The sequence below is a fragment of the Trichosurus vulpecula genome, chromosome 4, assembly GCF_011100635.1.
Source record: "Trichosurus vulpecula isolate mTriVul1 chromosome 4, mTriVul1.pri, whole genome shotgun sequence".
NCBI classification, from domain to species: Eukaryota; Metazoa; Chordata; class Mammalia; order Diprotodontia; family Phalangeridae; genus Trichosurus; species Trichosurus vulpecula.
The window spans coordinates 65,364,809-65,384,400 of record NC_050576.1 but is presented as its reverse complement, the minus strand read 5'-3'; the positions used below and the strand labels follow the sequence as shown (position 1 = coordinate 65,384,400).

The following is a 19,592-nucleotide window of genomic DNA, read 5'->3' as shown; positions in this document are numbered from 1 at the left end:
CTCAGAAAAGGTATCAGAAAAGTTGTACCCCTCTGAAGGGAGGGGAGAGACTTAATAAGGAAGAATATTTTATCCAAATGGAATTTTGAAAGGACATCAATAATATCAATATTCAATGGAGAGTAGGGGGATTTTTTAAAGTTACCCCCCCAAACAGTTTTCTGCTCTTCCTTCAAAAGGCATAGCTGCACCTCAAGGCTAAACTCAGATCTCCCTTCATTAGCAATTTACTTGGCCACAGGTGTAAAAATACTGGTTACCAATTGCAATTGCAATGGAAGAAAAAAAAAAAAGGAAAAAAAAAGCAGCTAGTTATGGGTAGCTTCGCTAAGACAACAAATGCCTGGATTTGTGTTAAGGGTCTCAAGGCATCTTAAGAGATGGTTTAAGAGACACAATCTTGCCCTGTCAGCTGTTAACACTGTACTAACCTTCATGTCTTGTTCAGCCTTCAACGCAGCCTGGGCCTGATTACCTCTGACTCCAGATAGTGATCCACAAGGACCCCTGGCCACATGTGGCAAACGAGGGTGGCTCATGAGGCCTGTGGTCATCGGAGGAGGCATCTGACTGGCCAGTGCCATTGGTGGCCTCTGAACAGGTGCTGGGAAGGTGTTAGTATGTGGGGCTCTTACCAATGGAGGGACCAGGTTAGGCTGAGAGAGAATCTGAGTGAAAAAAACAAAACATAACACATTGAACTGTTAAAAAAAAAATTGCCAACTAGATAACAAGTTGGCTTATCCCAGAGTAAATCTAGTTAATGCCCATTGTGAAAGGAAATGGGTGGGCTGTAGGGTTCCATTAACGGGGGCCAAGATGAAACACGCCAATGCCTGAAGTCCAGAAAACTTGAGCAAAGGCCACACTATGGCACAGAACTTGGCTCTATCATCTCAGCTGCAAATTCTGAAGAGGGGAAAAAATAGTGATACTATTATAAATGAGGCTGTGTTTAGGAAGGAGAGATGTGCAGCATACACCTATACGGAATGTAATATGAAAACAAGGGAAGTGCTCTTCACCTCTAGGGACCATGCATCCTCTCTCGGAAGTCAAATCTAATTGGGGAGAATTTAACTTTGATTTGTCCTGCCAAGAGAGTTATACTACAGGACATCCAAGCTGAAAAATAAGAAGACATTCAAATATCTTCAGGTGGAAGCCTGTAAGCTTAGAAAACCCCAAGCACTGGGACCCTTCTTTTTAGACTCATCTTTTTCCCAAGGCAACATATAGGACTGAAATGTACTGTCAGAGCTGTGTGGGGAATCTTCAAGGACTTGGCTCTCCCAGCTGCTTTTAACTCTTCCTTTTAGGAATAGACAACTGCCAACAATAAGACCTAAACTAGCATTTACATAAATTGTCACTGTTAAGAGAAGGAGCTATTGCCTTAAAGCCTTGGGCTTCTCAATCTGTCAACACAAGGAGGATTAACCAGTCCAAGGATGTGGAAGGAAATACTCTTGTCTGTGTCTGCCCACCTGGGGTGCGAACTGTGTGGGGAATGGTTGTGTCATTCTCACAGTTGCAGCTGCGGACTGGAACTGCTTCTGGTAGACGATACTGTTCATTTTGCTGGACTGGCTGTTGGGACTTGTGGAACTGGCCCTTGGGAAGAAGCCACCAGTAGTTAGTCAGCATCTGCTCTGGGCAGATAACCCTACAACATCAGTAACTCATTTATATAACCTTTTTTAGGTTCAAAACTGCCCTGTAAGGCTGGCATTGTATTGTTTCCATTTTAAAGATGATGAAACTGAAGATCAGAAGACTTAAAACAACACACCCAGGACCACACAGGTATTAAGAGACTCATACCCATGGTAGTGTTATTGCCATAAACCATACTGTTCCATCACGAGATCACTTTTTTAATGCAAAAAACTTAACAGACTTCCAAATACATTTTTGTTACTGAGGAGCCATTGGATAGGGATGGTTGTACTTGAAACCCAGAGGTGTGAAGATCAAAGTGAACTGTTCTAGCAGTTTAGCATACTGAACAGTCTATTCTGGGACCAGACATGAGACTGTCCTAGCTCTGACACCTATGGGAAAGTCATTCAATCACTCCACGGCCCAAGATAGCAAACTAGACCAGAGGATCAAAGTCAAGTGTGGTCTGAACCAGATTAAAATGTGATTGGGCAATATTTAACAGAATAAAAAATACATAAGACACAGGTAATGATAATATGTAGTTTTCTAAGTCATTATGTGTCCATCTGTATTGGAGTTCCTGATATCGATGTTCATTCCATCCTATCCCTAATTAACTTTCAAAGCAAATAAATGGTTCAAAATTTTGTGGCCAAATTTTTATCAGTTTTATTTTCACTAGTTCTTTAATCTTGAGCAACATAAAATTAGTAGAATCACATTTGTTTTCAAAGATACCCCTCTCTACCACCAACCATCAAGCAATTCCTTCTAACAAAGAGATGAGAAAAAGCCATTCAATTAAAAAAAAACCAACAAATTCATCAACTATACCTGCATATGAGAAATACTCTACATCCACGACACCCGCCTCTGCAAGGAAGGAAGGAGGGAAGGAAGGAGAGAAAGGAGGAAGGAGGGAAGAAAGGAAGGAGGGGCTATTTTTCTCAAGTCTTCTCCAGAGTTAAACTTGGTTCTTATAACCAATAGCCGCTTATATCTCCGATACAATGTAATACACTGCATTACAACTTAATGATGAATACAAAATACTAGATAGTAATTAACTCTGAGGGAGGTGAAGGGAATTATTAGGTTTCATAAGCAAGTTTGAAATTCTCATTTACCGGAAAGGACTGGATGTTGGTGTGGTGCTTCTACCACCAATTGGAGGAGTACCTGGTTTTACATCAATACCACTTCCAAAAGCTTTCAAATCCATGTCTGACATCTGGATAATAAGACAAGAATGAAACTGATTTTAACATTTAGAAATTCCAAGATCTACTGTGATGTTTATTCAAAGTCCTATTATAAGAAAAGAGACTGAGGGCTGGAAGGGACATTAGAGGTTACTTGGTCTAACTTGCTCATTTTACAAGAACCCAGATTGAGAGGTGAAGCAATTTGCAGGTCACAATGACAGCCCCTTGAATCCCGCCCCCCCCCCCGCCCAAATCTTTCTTGCCGAGGGTTCCTTAGAGTTCTAAAATCCTATGAATCATTATCTGACAGGTTGTAAAGTTGTTTCACATAACAGAATTGTAAGCTCAGATTTGTATCAATCAAAGTCCATCCAAATCCAATGCTGCATTCATTCATGTACTCATCCCAGAAAGTTTAATCCTAACATAAAAGCTTGATTTAACTGGCAATGGAGAAAGAAGCAATTTTAAATGACAAGTAGTTGCTAAGAATCCTACATTTCTTTTAACAAGTAAGATTTTAAACTGATAATTAAGAAATACTTGTATACAGGTAGTTTCAGAAAATTAGAAGGTTGCACAATTTGTTTTGTAGAAGACAGTTTTAGAATATAGTAACCACAGCTAACTAGATAGTCTTAGCTTTCAAGTATCTATCAAGAGTATAAAGTACTCTCTTCACTAACCTTTCCAGTGGCTGCAATCATGCTGTGCTGAGTTCCTGCAGGAATCAATCCTCTGAAAGGCTGGTTTACTTGTGTGGGTCTACTCAGGCCTTGGGCTTGAGCCTGTGGTGGTGTGTGCTGTAATGGGGGCTGCAATGTCTGGGGTAAAGCAATTAGAGGTTGTCCAGTAGATCCAAAGTTAGGCAAGGAAAGCTGTGAAGCTGGCAAAGGTACAGTTACCTGGAGAAGCAGAGAGATAAAAGGAAAGAGACAACTCAACAATGTGATTACACGTTTTATATAGTTCCCTTACCTACACCCTTAACTCACATAACTATCTATTCAAACAATAACTAGAGACTAGATATCTATTCAAACAATAACTAGAGACTAGATTTCAATAAATGTAGTTAGTAGACTCAGAAATACAGATTTCTTCTGAGTTCAACTTCTGAGTTGACCATGAAAAGGCCACGTAGGCTTCCCAGGTCTTTATTTCCGCATTTTACTCCCGAAAATACATGAACTGGCTTCATTTGGTAATAAAGTGCCAGCCAGCTGGTAGTGTCTGCAAACAAGTCCCTCGAATCCCAGAAATTTCATGAATGCAAGAACTGTATAACGGCACCCTTGCCCCATCTCTACTGAACGAATAATCTAAAGAACCTGCATGGCAGCAAGTTAATGAAGTTACAAGTTTATGTGAAGGAAGGGAAAAGCCACAGAGTCGAGCCATTCACAATGATCACAGGATGAAGGCAAATACCAAAAGGAAAATTATATTCAGGAACAAAACAAGATGACATAATAACGAGATCTAAATAAGTAGCATCTTCTCACTGCAACGTTTGGCTTTTACAGTATAAGATTTCTGAACAGGCACTTCATCTCAACTTTGCAAAAGCATTAGAACTTAATAAAACATTATCAAGAACAATGAGAATTGTTAAGCATATCCTCCATTTCATTTTCAAGGGCCTTTGTTTCTAAACGGAATTTAATGAGAGGGACAAGAAAAGTATTTATGCACAACATCCCCTAAAAGTTGTTGTTCAGTCATGTCTGACTCTATGTGACCCTGTTTGGGATTCTCTTGTCAAGGATACCAGGGGTGGTTTGCCATTTCCTTCTTCAGTTCATTTTACAGATGAGGAAACAGACAGACAGACAAGCCTAGGGTCATACAGCTGGTAAGTGTCTGAGTTCAGAGGAGTCTTCCTGACTCCAGGCTTGGTGCCCTATCCACTGTACCACCTAACTGCTCCATCCTCTAAATAGGAAGCTAATTAATAAGCAATACCAGGGAATTACAGTTTTAAAAATAGTTTGATTTCAATATGCTCATTTTGAAAAATGTACACTGGGGCTAGAATGTATGCCTCCATTGTCCTCTCCATAAGTTTGACTTTTGGCACTCTGTTTCCACTTAAAACATCAAGCTAATGCACTTAATCTTACATTTGATCAAACCTATGAGACATGGTTGTAACATATACTACATTACCTTCCTATCTCTGCTTCCCAACTCTGCCCCTATGATAGTTTTTATGTTTAATAAATAGGGATAGGGGCTGGAGCTATTATTTCATTAGTACCTCAATCAGGAAACCCTCTCTGCTACTGCAGACCAGCATCTTCTCAGCCAGAGCAGTAGAGAGCTGCCTGAAACTGAGAGGGGATACATGTCTTCCTGCTCCATGGTAACCTCCCTACCCACACTACACCATGTTCTAGTATTTTAAACTTATTTTTATATACAAAATTAAAAGAAAAAAATAAATAAAATGAAGATTGAGGAAATTTACCATGCCATAGTTTACCTGCTGGAGAGCACTGGGCGACTGAGCAGTATTATAGAAACTGCTCTGGCCAGGCTGTTGTACTTGGCCAGAATAAAGATTGGAGGCCTGGGTGAGACTTGCTCTAGCCTAGAAGGAGAGTTTAACCAATTAGGAAAGAAAACTGTAAAAAGGTGCTATAAATCCCTATTATTTGAACTTTGAGTTATTTTAAATTAAACATGCTCTTAAGAGAATTTTTCAACCTTGAGTATTAATAAAAAAAAAAAAAACAAGATTGTTAAGCCTTTTTCTGAGAGTGCCTTCTTTCTCCCACTTTATCTCATGTCATAGATAACTACCTAGTACTACCACATTCACCTTATCTCACAAGAAGAGGTAGGCGGTCCTTCTCCTTGTTAAGGCAAAGCCTTCTAGATCCCCAAGTGATCTGATGCTATCCCATCTTTTCCACACATCCTCCCCTCTATCATCTCTGCTCTTTTCACTTATCTTCAATCTTTCCTCATTTATTGGCTGCTTCCCTCCTTCATATAAATATGTCCATTTCTCCCCCATCTTTAAAAACAAACCCTCTCATTTGATCTGTTCATCCTCACTAGTTATACCTTTCCTCCTCCCTTCATGAATGAACACCTTGAGAGCTTTCTACAATTGGTACCTCATACCACCCCCCTCCCCCACCTCTCTGCAGCCTGGCTTCCAACCTCATCAATCAACTGAAAACTGCTCTCTCCAAAGTTACCGACGATCTTTTAATTGCCAAATCTAATGGTCTTTTTCTCAATCCTTGTTCTTCTTAACCTCTCTGTAGCTTTTGACACTGTTGATCCTCTTCACCTTTATATCCTCTTTTCTTTAGATGTTTGTAATAAATTGTTTCTTGGCTCTTTTTCTACCTGTCTGACCACTTTACAGTCTCTTCTACCTTCATTCAGATAATATCCACTATGATGGGGGTCCTGCCAAGGTCCCATCCCTATTACTGTCTAAGGCATTACCATCCCCCCCCCAGTCACCCAGGCTCACAAGGTAGGCATCAATCTTGACTCCACAACTCTCTTTCATCCCCCTGTCCAATCAAGTGCCAAGTCTTACAGATTCTACCTTTCCTTCTCTCTTCTTTATGCTGCCACCAGCCATGCCTAGGCTACTGCAATAGCCTTCTGGTTGACCTCATCACCTTGGCTCTCTTCTCATTCCAGATCTTCTAGAACAGTGGGTCTGACCATACTACCACCTCCAACTATTCCAATCAACTCCAATGGCTCCCTACTACCTCCCAGAACAAACATAAAATCAGAAGATTTAAAAGTCTGGCTTTCAAAGTACTTTGAAACCTGGCCCCTTCCTACCTTTCGAGTCTTTTACCACTTTTTCCCCTTCTCCTTTCTTATACCCTACTATCCAGTGACACTGGCCTTCTTAATGTTCCTCTCAAAAGACAGTCCATTTTCCGACAATGCATTTCCATTTAGTTGATTGCTATGTATGGAATTCTTTCTCCTCATCTCTGCCCTCCCTGTTTTGTTTCCCTTTAAGTCCCAGCTAATATCTCACCTTCTACAAGACTCCCCCTTAAAACTAGTATCTTCTTTCCATTGATTATCATTCTGTATGTATCTTGTTGTATATTGTTGTTGGCATGATGCTTCCCCGTTAAGATTGTGAGGAACTGTGCATAGAACAGTGCCTGACACACAGCAGATGCTTAATAAACGCTTGACTCTCCATGTTCAAGACATGATGTTGACCACACACTCTTACCTGAAGCAGATGTGTGTCAATCAATTGGGAACCTCCTATCCCTGATGCTTGGCCTAGCTGATGCTCATACAATATAGGAATGGGCTGAGCATTAGAAGTTTGTTGAAAGGCAATGCCTGATTGGGCCTTGGCAAGGTCCTGGTGTTGTACTGCTGGAAAATTGTGTAAGGTTGTGCCAGAAAGAACCACTGGTGATGGTTGGGACAGACTGCTTTGCATAAAAGCTTGCTGAGACCTATAACAATATTGGAGAGAAAATGTTTGCATTAGTATATTTCTTCTTTTTACCTGCATGAATTACTATCTCAACTGACTGACACGATGTTAAAAATTAGGGAAGCTGGGAGGACAATGGAAAAGAACAGACATTACGTCTAAGATAAGTAGGGAACAAAACAGAAAGATCTAAATTTAACATTATAAAGTCAATCTACTTCCAAAGATCAGCTATGAGGAAGAAGATGGGAGACAACACTGGATTGAAAGGACAAATTTACCTATAATATAGTCACAGAATTAAAACACTTCATTTGCTTTAGTTGCCCAAATATAAAACAGAGATTAAATGGAAACACTGCAACTACTTCCACCCATACCCAAGGAGAAGCCATGCAGATTAAACAAAAAGAAAACAAACCCACAAAAACCTAAAACCAATTAATTCTTTCCTTTAACTTAAATGCCTGTCATTTTAGATTCAACAAAAATTAGAGGTTGTAGAGACACCAATGACCTATAGAGGAATGAAAAAACTCAACTGCCTTAATAAATACCAGATAAAAATGGAATCCAAACAATCTTGAGAATAACATCTTTCAAAGGCAAGAAAATCAACTTTAGGGTTTAACCTCAATGACACTGAAGCCCAAGATGGCAAATGCAAATTGTCATGACTGTTCTAGGTTTAATATTGTTTCTAATATCTCAAATTTGTATATATTTTCTTACGTAACAACCCAGTGAGTTACAGAGAACTAAAGGACTTTCACTGTCTTTCTTTTAACTTGAAGAAACTCTGCCACTTCTTCATGAAGCCTTCCTTCTTAATCTTCCTCTAACACCCAGGTCCTGTTTCCCTCCCCCCCCATTTCTCACTTCACTCATCTGAGTGGACACTATGTCCTTCAGGGATTGTTTTACTTTTTTTTTCCTTTGTGTGTAATAGATATTGTTTAAATTACAGCTGAATTAAACTAAGTTTTTAATAAACAGTCAAACCAATACATTCATGAAGTACATTTACACTGAGAATACTGCCTAAGCTATGACCCTAAAATGTCAGACTGAGAAATTTAAGCATATGATCAGAAGTTGATAATATAAGTATGAATGAGATCCTTATCAAGTTTTCTAATTTTGTGGCATTTACATTGAAACTTATCCACCTGATATAATGTTATATAACCCTTTCATTCCCACATAGGAGACTGCACTGTCCAATACGCCTAAATTTTCTAGAAAACCAAACCTGTGACCCATTAAGTGCCAAGACTAATAACGGAAAGAACAGAAGGCATTACATAGTAGAAATAATGACAAACTTTGGAATTATGAAGTCTAGATTCAAATTTTGGCACTGACACTACTGGGGCAGAAATGAGCCTCATTTTCCCCAACTAACTGCCTACTTCACACGACTGTTTTAAGGACAACATTGTGTAAACCTGAAAACACACTGTTGAAATGCGAATTAATCAAGTCTATTAGTTGTATTATTTGTTCTTGATAGGAAGTTAAGAGAATTACAACGTTTAACATTTTTAAAGTAATGTTTACAACATTTACCTATATGGTTGCAGGGGAGAATTAAATAATTCCTGAGCTTGTGAAACAGCAGGTCCTGCCCCCAAACTCAACTGGGCTTGATGTTGTCCTTGCAGAGGTGCATAGATAGGAATTGGAATCTGTTGAACTGAAGTGGGCTGCAATAAAATAGAAACATTTACATGGATGCACATGCGCACACACAGATATCATAGAAATATTAATAGGAAAGCAAAATCTTTCATGAAATGAAAAATCAGCTTAATTAAAAAACCAAGAATAAAAAAATGATGAAATGTCTGGCAATTATCCAATTATAAAAGACTGCAAATCTCCATTTATAAAAATGGTACCAGATTTTATAAATGCAGGTGTAATCCTAAAGAAAACTGTTCAAAATTAGATTAAGACTTGCACAACCAACTGTTTTTCTGAACATAAAAGTACCTTCACAAACCCTTCGAGGTGAGCAAATAAGACATATTAAACACTTGGTAATTGAATCAATGCACCTTTATTTTGAAGAAATACAGCAACACCAAGGGGCTAACAGGAAGCCAGCCCAAGGACTACACTGGTACTCACAGAATATTTAAAAAAAAAGTATCTAAAGGAGGGTCTTTATGGTGGATTTGTTTGAAGACACAGGTATGAAACACACAGGAAGAGGTGAGGATAGAGGATTCATACCATCTGAGTCCTGATATCAGTGAATTCATGGGTTCAATGAAGCAAAACATTTATTCTAAGACTACTATAGTCAATGAGAAAAACCAAATATAACACACAGTTAAATGCTAGCTACCAAGTACAGAATGTAGCAAAGTAAAACCAAAGTACATGCCTCTCAAAATGTATTTCAAATTAGGGCAGCTAGGTGGTGCAGTGAGTAGAGCACCAGCCCTGGAGTCAGGAGGACTTCAGTTCAAATCAGGCCTCAGACACTTGACAAACTTACTAGCTGTGTGACCTTGGGCAAGTCACTTAACCCCAATTGCCCTGCCTTCCCCCTTAAAAAAAAAAAAAAAGTATTCCAAATTACCTGAGAAAGTCCTGGTTGAAATCCCTGTTGCTGAGCCAAGGATGCTGGAGCCAAGCGCGCATGCTGGGTGTTGAATAAGTGACTTGTGTCCATATAAAAAGCTGGGATCTGTGCTGCAGGTCCCCAGAAATAGTATAAGATAATTAGTTTGGGTTTTTTCCCTACATAGTTTTATAACTTTTATAAAATATCAGGGCTGAAAAAAAGACCTCAAAAGCTATCTGGAGCGAAGTCTCATTTTGTTGTTGAGGGAACTGAGACAAGTAAATTTGCTGAAGGTCACAAAAGCAACGACAGACCCAGGACTACTAGATTTCAGTTTCCATGACTCCCAGTCTAATTTTTATTTGACTGAACCATCCTATTTAATATTCAAAAAGGTATCCCAAGTCCTTAAAGCAATTAAACAATCCAACAAGCATTTATAAGAGACTACTATATAAAAATACTATTTTTGATGTTAGGGATGAAAAAATGTAGACAGAATTACTAGGTTTTTGGAAGTTAATTCCAATTATGAAATAATAAAACTAAATTTACAAATTCAGTTTTTGTTATGAAATGCAAAAGGCAAAATTCAAAGGAAGTTGCCTGAACTTACAATCACTCCTTTTAGGACAAAATCAATCAATCAAACATTTATCAGATATCTACTATGTACCAGGCATTGAAGACACAAAAATAAAAAAAATTAGTAACTACAAGAATAAGATAGCCTAAATAATATAGTTATCGCTTAGTGAATAAACCTTTTTCAAAGGAAAATAAATACCGTAGACACCTTTATTGATTAAATTCAGCCCTATAAAAGTACCTGCTGCAGACTGCGAAACATAGACTTGTGGGCTCTGCTGCTGCTGGGCAATAAGGGAAGGCATGCAGCTCAGCTGAGAGAAATGACTAGCAGAAGGCAGGCTGCTGGTCTGTAGCTGTTGAGGCTTCACCTTGCAGATGTTGGGAGGGTCTGAGGTGGTTGTAGATTTAGTACTCAAAGAAGAGGTAGTGTATGTACCAGCTCCTAGGAAAATAAGGATGAATGATACATCTTACAATGACAACTCTCAGTAAAACACAAACTTTGGAGAATACATAAAAACAAAGTCTTTCAGCAACAAACTAAGGTAAGTAGTTTTTCACATAATTCTCCACACGGACCAACAACAGGCAATGGAAAACAACACTCCTGACTGAACTTGAAAGGCTCAATAAAACACAAGGAAAAAAAATTCCGGACAGTGGTTAACCTCCAAGAATTGGCAATTACTGAAGGAGCTTCCAGTTTCATCTCTGTCACTGAAAGAAACACTTTAAAGGTAGAGGGAAAACTACCCCATGAATATCATAATTACTGAATAAGTGCCTGTTGAATGAATTGAATCATAAAACTTCAAGTTGAAAGATGAAGGATATATATATGGCAGGAAATAGTTAACTTTAGATTCAAAAAACTAGGAGGGAGCACTGGAATATGTCCCATAGTTTAAACAGTCACTTGCCAGGTGGTAATAGCTATATGAGATCCCTTTACCTCTGACTTAACAAAACAAAACATAAAAAAATGCAATGCTTCAAATGGATATAATGCAAAATGCAGTAAAAATACTTTCATATGTTTAATGTTAGGACTCTAGTCATTTTAACTGGTCTTAGATGACTAAACTGCGTGGATTAGACATTGTCTACTAGTGTCAGTCACCTAGGCCAACTTAAAATAGTTCCCTAGGTTAGATGCTCCCTAGTAGATCCAAAACAAGTCTTACAAAGCTGTCATTTACTGTAGTCAGTCTATGATAAGGTGACCTTGACAGAAAAATTATTAACCACAGGAATATATTAACTTATAAAATTTTCATTAAACTACACACAATGCAACTTACATAAAAGGATAGACAAAACTGCCACAATCACTATGTGACAACTATCTTTAGATCTTCAGGAGTAATCCCCAGTCCTACTATGTAAAAGGATCAAAAACAATGAGAAAAAAATTTAGATGAAAACAAAACAAAAATCTTCTACCTGATAATGAAGTTGTAGGAGTGACAGATGCCACAGGAATAGGAGGCATTGATGCACTTGAGAAGGAGCTGTAATTACCAGTGCTTGGTACACTGGCATTGCTGCTACCTCCACTTGCAATAGGAGCTGCTGTGGAAGATGCTGGAGACCCCTTTTCTCTCACATTTGGTGAGTTTTCCCACGCTTTGCGTGCAGACTCCATCTACAATTAAAAGGGATAATTATATTAATATTCTAGAAAATAATCATTAGAATAAGGGAAAACATGTATACAGCATATGCAAACACATTTTCCAGGTTAGACCTTCAAAAATTCAAGCAAATCTATAAAACTTAGGTCTTCTTCATCCCCTCCCTTGTTTCTCACCCTGTGGAAGAGAACCTGCTTTGAAGTTTCAGAAAGAGCTTTGTGATCTGCTTTGAGGAGCAGTAAGATACCTATTTACAAAGAATCACAGGTTCTTAAGTACTTGGGAAAGAAAGATGGCAAAAACAGAGCTCTATCTATTGGACTCTGTCAAGTCATTCTCCCTATAAAAGCTGCAAGATATTCCCCAGCCCCAACGTCGTTGTCATTAGATAGTGTGGCTAGGTTAGCAACTGGACCTAATGCTCCTAATGGCCTGAAACTCAGGAAATGGGAGATCTAATATATTCTTAGTTAGACTCTAGATTCAAGGTAAAATGATTCCATTTAATTTGGTAACAGGGCTAAGATGAGAAAAAAAGCCAATGATACCACAATTATTTATTTGAATAATTCCCAATGGACACAGTTCTAAGAGAGATTACTTATTTTCCTCACCTCATGAAAAGATGTTTTACAAGGTAGCTTGATGTAGTGGAAAAATTATTAAATTTGGAGAAGTCTTGGGTTCACTATTTAATATAGGTAGAGGAGAAACTATTTAGCTCCTCTAAACCAGTCTTATCTACAAAATGGGACAACACTTGTCATGCTTACATCACAAAGTTGTTAAGAAGAGCAAATAAGATAACAGGACAGTGTTGTGTAACCATAAAGTACTAAGTGGATATAATTTAAGATCATAGTTGCCAGAAATTTGTTATCTGAGTAAATATTAAAAAGCTACCGATCTATAAGCAATGTTCAAATCAATACAAAATCTTACTTCAATAATAACAAGTACCATTCCTCTCCCCATCCTGGAAGTTAGCTCTCAATGGGATTTAGCTTTTTACTTGTTTTACTATGTGATTTAAATATCTGATGCATAAAACTTTAAGGCCTTAAAATTGTATTTTTACTGAGAAAGTACTTATTCCTAAAAAAGCTAAAAGATATTACCTATTGTTTTATTAACCTTGTACATAGCATAACATGAATTAAATGTGCTTAGTCAAGATGATTAGAACTGAGGGTTCAAAATAGCACAAGTAATATATTCACAATGATCAAATTGACCTCTGGATTGTCCTTATGCCAGATGTTATCAATACTATACAGACTAGTTACTGAAACTTGGCATTAAAGGATCCAAAATAATTACCATACACAGAGTGATATAAGCAAAGACAATGGACATTGCCAAAGTTACAGAATAATCCTTGATTTCAATTGGTATTTCTTTTAATTTTAAATTTACCCTTCATTTAGAGTAGAAGGAAAGTTGACTAAAGCAAAAGTAAAGAAGCAAGGACATTTCTGAAAAACCAGATTAAGTTGATAACAATGAGTTTAGCAAATGTGAAAGTAAAAGAAATGGGGGTTGTTAAGAGTTACAAGCTGAGGATACTGTGACAGTAAAACAACAGTGCTGAGGGAGGACTCAAATGTTAAAAAAAATCGATGCAGTTATAAAATATAATATAAAAGCCTCATACTCTTCAAGAGAAACTGCTATCAGGGTTAATTTGTGGAATCACAGGACCATTATTAATGTGATCAGAAAAAAGGAAACAAAGTCTAGGAACCAGTACTTGAAGAGTGCTAGAAACTTTTGACCAGGATCTTTTAGATATACATTTATGTACATACAAGGTTCATTTTCTTGTAAAATATTTTTATTGACATCTTTTGTTTTTTCCTATCACCTAAATTTCCCACTCTGCTACTCCCCACTGTTAGAGAGGGAAGAGATTATCTCATGTCATAAAAAGGGAAAAAAAAATCAGCAACCCTGATCAATGTATTGAAAAATAAAATTCTGACAATTTATATGCTATGTTCCACGTTGTGCACACTGCAAAAGTGCGTGCGTGTGTGTGTGTGTGTGTGTGTGTGTGTATGTGTGTGAATATCTTTTCCCGTCTCTTCTTTGGGGCTCTGTTTGTCTCTGCAATTTTCAACATTCACTTTTGATTTTTTGTGGCTGTTGTTCTTCCCATTTACATTGTTGTCATCACTGCATATACTGTTTTATCAACAGCACAGTAATATTCTTTTACACTCACAGACTCACAATTTGTTTAGCCATTTTTCAAATGACTGGCCTCTACTCTGCTTCCAATGTTTTTGCTATCACACAAAAAAGGCAGCTATAAAAATTCTGTTGTTGGGTGTGTAAAATTAAGATTATTTTAATTTGCATTTCTATTTGTAGTTAATTTGAAGCATTCTTTCATATGGTTAATAGCTTACAAATCTCCTGAGAATTAAGCTCATACAAAGGATTTTTCTCATTTAGTTGATTCCCTTTTAATCTTAGGTCCATTCATTTTGTTTGTATTGAAAGCTTTTTAATCTTATATACTCAAAGTTATCTGTCCTTTTTTTGCTTAAGAATAATTCTTCCTTTCCAGAGCTGGGCTTCTCTTCCAATTCTTTTATGGTATGACTTTAAATATCAAGGTCATGCATCAATTTAGAATGTATTATGGAATATGAAGTAAGGTGTTGGTCTAAGCCTAATTTCTGTCTGATTGTTCACCATTTCCCCCAGTAATTTTTAATCAAAAGAGAATTCTTTCATAAGTACTTTATGTTTTCCAGCTTATTGAATACTGGGTTACTCAGTTTCATTGCCTCTGATTCTCCCTTGCCTGGCTGTTCTGATGCTACCCCTGTATGTTCTAATCCATACCAGATGGGTTTGATGATTCTTGTGTTATGATGTAGCTTTAGATTTGAAATTGCTATTCCCCCTCATTCCTATGCCTTTTCATTATATAACTTGATAATTTAGGTATTTTGTTAATCCAAATGAATTTTACTATTATTTTATCAAGTTCTGTATTCTTTTGATAGCTTGACTGGTGTAGTATTAAAACTGCAAATTAATTTTGTTAATATTATAATTTTTATTAAATAGGTACCATTTATCGCCAGTAAAGCAGTCTATTATTCAGGTCATAGGTTGTGTCTGCATACAAATTTCTTAACCACGGCCTTTTCCCAAAGTAAAATAAAGACCAAAATATTCACTGTCAACCATCAATGACATTAGGAAGCATTTTTATACTATAATTCCTTATGAAGATAAAAAAAAATAACCAGAAGACAATACAACATGAAAAAAGTCCAGGACTTCATTCCTTGTTTGCTTCTTTTCCGTAAGCTGATCCTAAGGTAAGAATCTGTTTTTCATGTCCTCTCATTAATCTCATCATCCAAAAGCATTAACAAACCATACTGCCACAAGTTTTTAACCTAGTTCAATACTATCGCTTGAAGAAACAAAGACTAAAATAAAAGCAAGCCCTAATTTACTGGCATCACGACTATTTATTTCACTCTCTAGGCTGAGTGTTCTTATTCAAAGAATTGTAGTGGCACCAAGTAGTAAAAACTTGATCTCTGTACTACTGTTCCATCTTAGACAAAAAACTAACTGAGCACTTTTTTTTTTTTAAACACAATGCACACCGATGATAACACCACAGAGAGACAGCCAGTAATGAACACCCACCTGAACAAGTCACCAAGGAACCCTACTCATTTCTGTGGCACATACCTCATGAAGCCAATTTAAGAATTTTTTTTTAAAGATCTTATCTCAAGCAACATATGGCACAAATGCAGTCCTTTAGTCCTGAAGCTAAAGCCTGACTCAGAAAATGGGCAACACTAACAAAGTGGTGATGGAAACTAGATCAAAGCCTGAATCTTCTTCCCTTTTCCTTTCTTCTGCTTTATTATTCCTGAACACCAAATAAAAGGGCTCTAAAAGCACCAAGAAAATCACCATCAACTTCCTTCCCCCTGCATGCAAGAAATAAGGACCCTTAGATGGACATTGTACATACCTTAAAGGTGAGGTTGAAAGTAGTGGGAGGAGCTGGACTTAGGCTGGAGCTCTGTTGTAAAGTCTCCCTCTTAGGGAGGGGAAGGGTGTTGGGCAGGGGCACCTGAAAAGGCAGGCAACATACATCACAATCTAACTAAGTCTACCATAAAAGCCCCGTTAAAGAAAAAAGCTCAAATGGTGCTAAGGATTTAAGTTCTTTTCTTAGGGCCTGACCACAAATGATCAATTTGTGTAACATTACATATCCACAACCCCGGACAGCTCTATGGAAGACTAAGTATTATCTGCCTTTTAGTAAGAAAATCAATGGTGAAGTTATGCCCCAAAGAGAGAACACATTCATTTAAAAAAAAATTCCCCCAAAATCATGTCCTAGCTACCTGAAATACTACAGTGGATTTTTATATGTAAGTGAACATGCCCAAAATTACAGATCAGATATAGCAAAAACTGAATTCTGGTTATGTCTTTGCAGCCAATTTTCTTATAACTACTTTCAAAAAGTAGTTTCAGTAGATGGAAACATGTATGCATTAAGTTACTGTGAAGACAGAAACAAATTTCAGTATAAGTGAAACTCACAGGATTGCCCCATGTTCCTTTCTACTGTTTCGTTCTAGTGGAAATTGAGCACAATGCCAGAAATTAATTATATTTCCCATTAGAAGGGCCTAGAGATATAAGAAATTACATATCCCCCTTTGTCATCTCTTTCCTCCTCTAAGCTCTTTGGCATTGTTTTCTGGTGGACAATTTGGGTTGATGGGGATGCTATAAAAAATCATAGGTAACTGCTGCTTCATGAAAAGGTTGTGATACCACATTCAAAACTACAGATAACAAAATATCGATGTATGGACCACACAGGAAGATATGAAATAATTTCATGAAACAAAACCTTTTCATCAAAATATCATGTGTATTCTTTCATTTTAACTGATATGAAACACTAGTGATCATTTAACACTACAAAAACCAATGCTAAAAATCTGACATTTAAAAATGTGACAATACTTAATTCTGTGAAGACTTGTTCTAACCACAAATAAAACAGAACCAAAAAGCAGTAACACTAGTAGATCAATAAAAAAAATATTAAAAAACTCAAAGTTCCCACAAAAAATACTTATCCCAGCACCACTTCATAATTGTCAAAAGACCTTAATAAAATCCCTGAAGTCAATGTATAGCCTGTCATATTATTTTGACTGGGTTTCCATTTACAATACTCCCAAAAACCTGAGCTTGCCATTTTCACACAGAACTGGGAACCTATATTAACACATAAGCTTAACAAGCAACCATAGTTTCTGAGTTTCATCTCCTAATCGGCAGCAAAATAGACATCATTAAAATAGGAGGCCTGGGGTTCTACCCTCCATATCCTCAATATTCCACAAACTTTAGCTCATTTTTCAAGAGAAAAGTTTAACAGAAAGCTTCATAAAAATACAAATATCATAGCTTAAAAAACATTTCATATCTGAATAGAAAAGGCACAAAAATGAAACAATTTTGCTGGCCCCGTTCAAGTTACTTTATATACTTGGAGCCAATTTAAACTACATTTTAATAATTTAATTTATTCATTAATCAATTTCAAGAGCCTAACACTCAATGTGGGCAGGGATTTAAAGGGACAGCAGGAATGGAATTGAGGGAATTCCACCAACCAGTATTTAAATGTCAACCTTCCCCAACCCCCACTTGTTTGTGTTGGTCAATGAAACATTTCTTCTCATTGATATGCAAACAGAATCCCTAGACATCTGTCACCCTAAGAGGAGGGAGAAGTTGAAAGAGTTTAGGTGGGGACAGGACTAAACTGGATCTTAAAGATCCACTCCAGTTCTAAAATTCATTTTCACTGACTCTGTTGGTTCAGTTATCATTTTGAGCAAAGCACAAATAAAGCTAAACCAGATTAGAAATTTTCCTGATTTCCAAATTTTAACAGTTCTTCTGTGAGTCATTAAATATGTACTGAAATGAATAATTTTACCTAATATAGTCACTCATTCAAGCACAGTCCTTTGTACAGCATGTACAGTAAATTTAAACTCATTTCAAACAATTTTCATTATAAAAGCTGTGTTATAATAGTAGACTGGCAATAGTGAGGTATAGGCTCTAGTCTTTGCACTGCCACAAAAAATGTGTCTCTAGACCAAATACTATAGTTTCACAACTGTATATTTTTACTGTCCGAAGATACCCAAATTCCCTGGCATTTAAAACACTCCATAATTTGACCCAACTTTCTTTATGTCTACATTGGGCAAATCAGCCTCTACAGACCTAAGTTTCCCCATCTGTAAAAGGAAGAAATTAAACAACATGATCTCTAAAGTAGCCCCCAATTCTAAAATACTATGGATTATTATCTTAAATGATGAAACAAATTCATGTACATAGTTTTAATATTGCTAGCCAGAATTATGAATTATTTGATGATAATTTCTTTACTGTTATTATATTCCCCTAAGTATTAGATTATTATTAGTAACATTATCACATTAAATATATTCTCCTAAGTGTTTGATTATTATGAGTAACAGTCTAACTCAAGAATGATGGACTAAATTTAAGAAAATGAAATTTAATAGGGTTTGAACGTCCAAACTTATTTAGTTCAAAAATTGCTGGCAGAAAAACAGGCAGTAGGCCAGGGAAGGCATGGATAGAAAATAGTTTTTATGAAAAGATCTACGAGATCTAAGTGAACTGTAAGCTCAATAAGTTAATAATGTGTCCAGAACAAGGGAGGCGATTCTGCCCTAGTCAGATTGCATCTGAAGGACTGAATTCCATTCTTGCTGCCACATTTTAAGCAAGGAAACCGAAAAGTCAGGAGATGAGACCAGAAAAAAGACAGTAGGGACAAAGATGTTTTACAGATTAGAAAAAAATGATTCTTGGTTGAAGGAAAACAGAATTATTTATTTGACCCGGAAAAAGATGAAGGGCTAGTGGAATACTACTTGTCAGCCAGAGGACAAAATTAGAGCAATGGCTGGAAGTTAACAGGAAGATTTAGGCTCAGGAAAGCTGAACTTAACAAGAACTACTGTAAAACAGAAATGAGTTGGGGTGTAAGAGTTTCTAACTTACTGAAGGTCACCAAGCAGACACTTTATAGCAACTTGTCACAGCTAGGTGTAACAAAGAGGGAATTGGATAAGATAATAAAGAGGGAATATTTGGGTGTAGGTTGGAGTAGATGTCTTTGGAAACCCCATCTAATTCTGCGATTCTCTAATAATTCTTTATGAATATAGGACTTTAAAGATTTTAGAGCACTTTCACAGATGCTATAAATTCATCAAATCTTTATTCAATTTAATATATGCAAACTGACCACCTCATTTGACTTTCACAATAGGAATATAAAATGTGAGGACTCAGCATTACTATTAAGGTCTTCCCTCCCCTCCAACTATTTTAAATTAATGAGATTT

At 36.9% G+C, this 19,592-nt stretch overlaps 1 protein-coding gene across 4 annotated transcripts in view; it reads right to left on the bottom strand.

Moving 5' to 3' along the window:
• Positions 1 to 19,592, bottom strand: part of PRRC2C (proline rich coiled-coil 2C) — a 93,891-nt gene that overhangs the window by 1,584 nt on the left and 72,715 nt on the right. For 2 of the 4 annotated variants that reach the window (XM_036758291.1, XM_036758293.1), the window contains exons 24-33: positions 16,133 to 16,234; positions 11,927 to 12,128; positions 10,722 to 10,925; positions 9,908 to 10,020; positions 8,887 to 9,023; positions 7,102 to 7,336; positions 5,341 to 5,463; positions 3,557 to 3,775; positions 2,793 to 2,896; positions 1,488 to 1,614 (exon numbers count right to left, since the gene is read on the bottom strand). In XM_036758291.1, the coding sequence (XP_036614186.1) occupies positions 1,488 to 1,614; positions 2,793 to 2,896; positions 3,557 to 3,775; positions 5,341 to 5,463; positions 7,102 to 7,336; positions 8,887 to 9,023; positions 9,908 to 10,020; positions 10,722 to 10,925; positions 11,927 to 12,128; positions 16,133 to 16,234 (1,566 nt within the window). The remainder of the gene's footprint in view (positions 1 to 1,487; positions 1,615 to 2,792; positions 2,897 to 3,556; positions 3,776 to 5,340; positions 5,464 to 7,101; positions 7,337 to 8,886; positions 9,024 to 9,907; positions 10,021 to 10,721; positions 10,926 to 11,926; positions 12,129 to 16,132; positions 16,235 to 19,592) is intronic. The other 2 variants (XM_036758292.1, XM_036758294.1) reach the window with 2 other exon arrangements.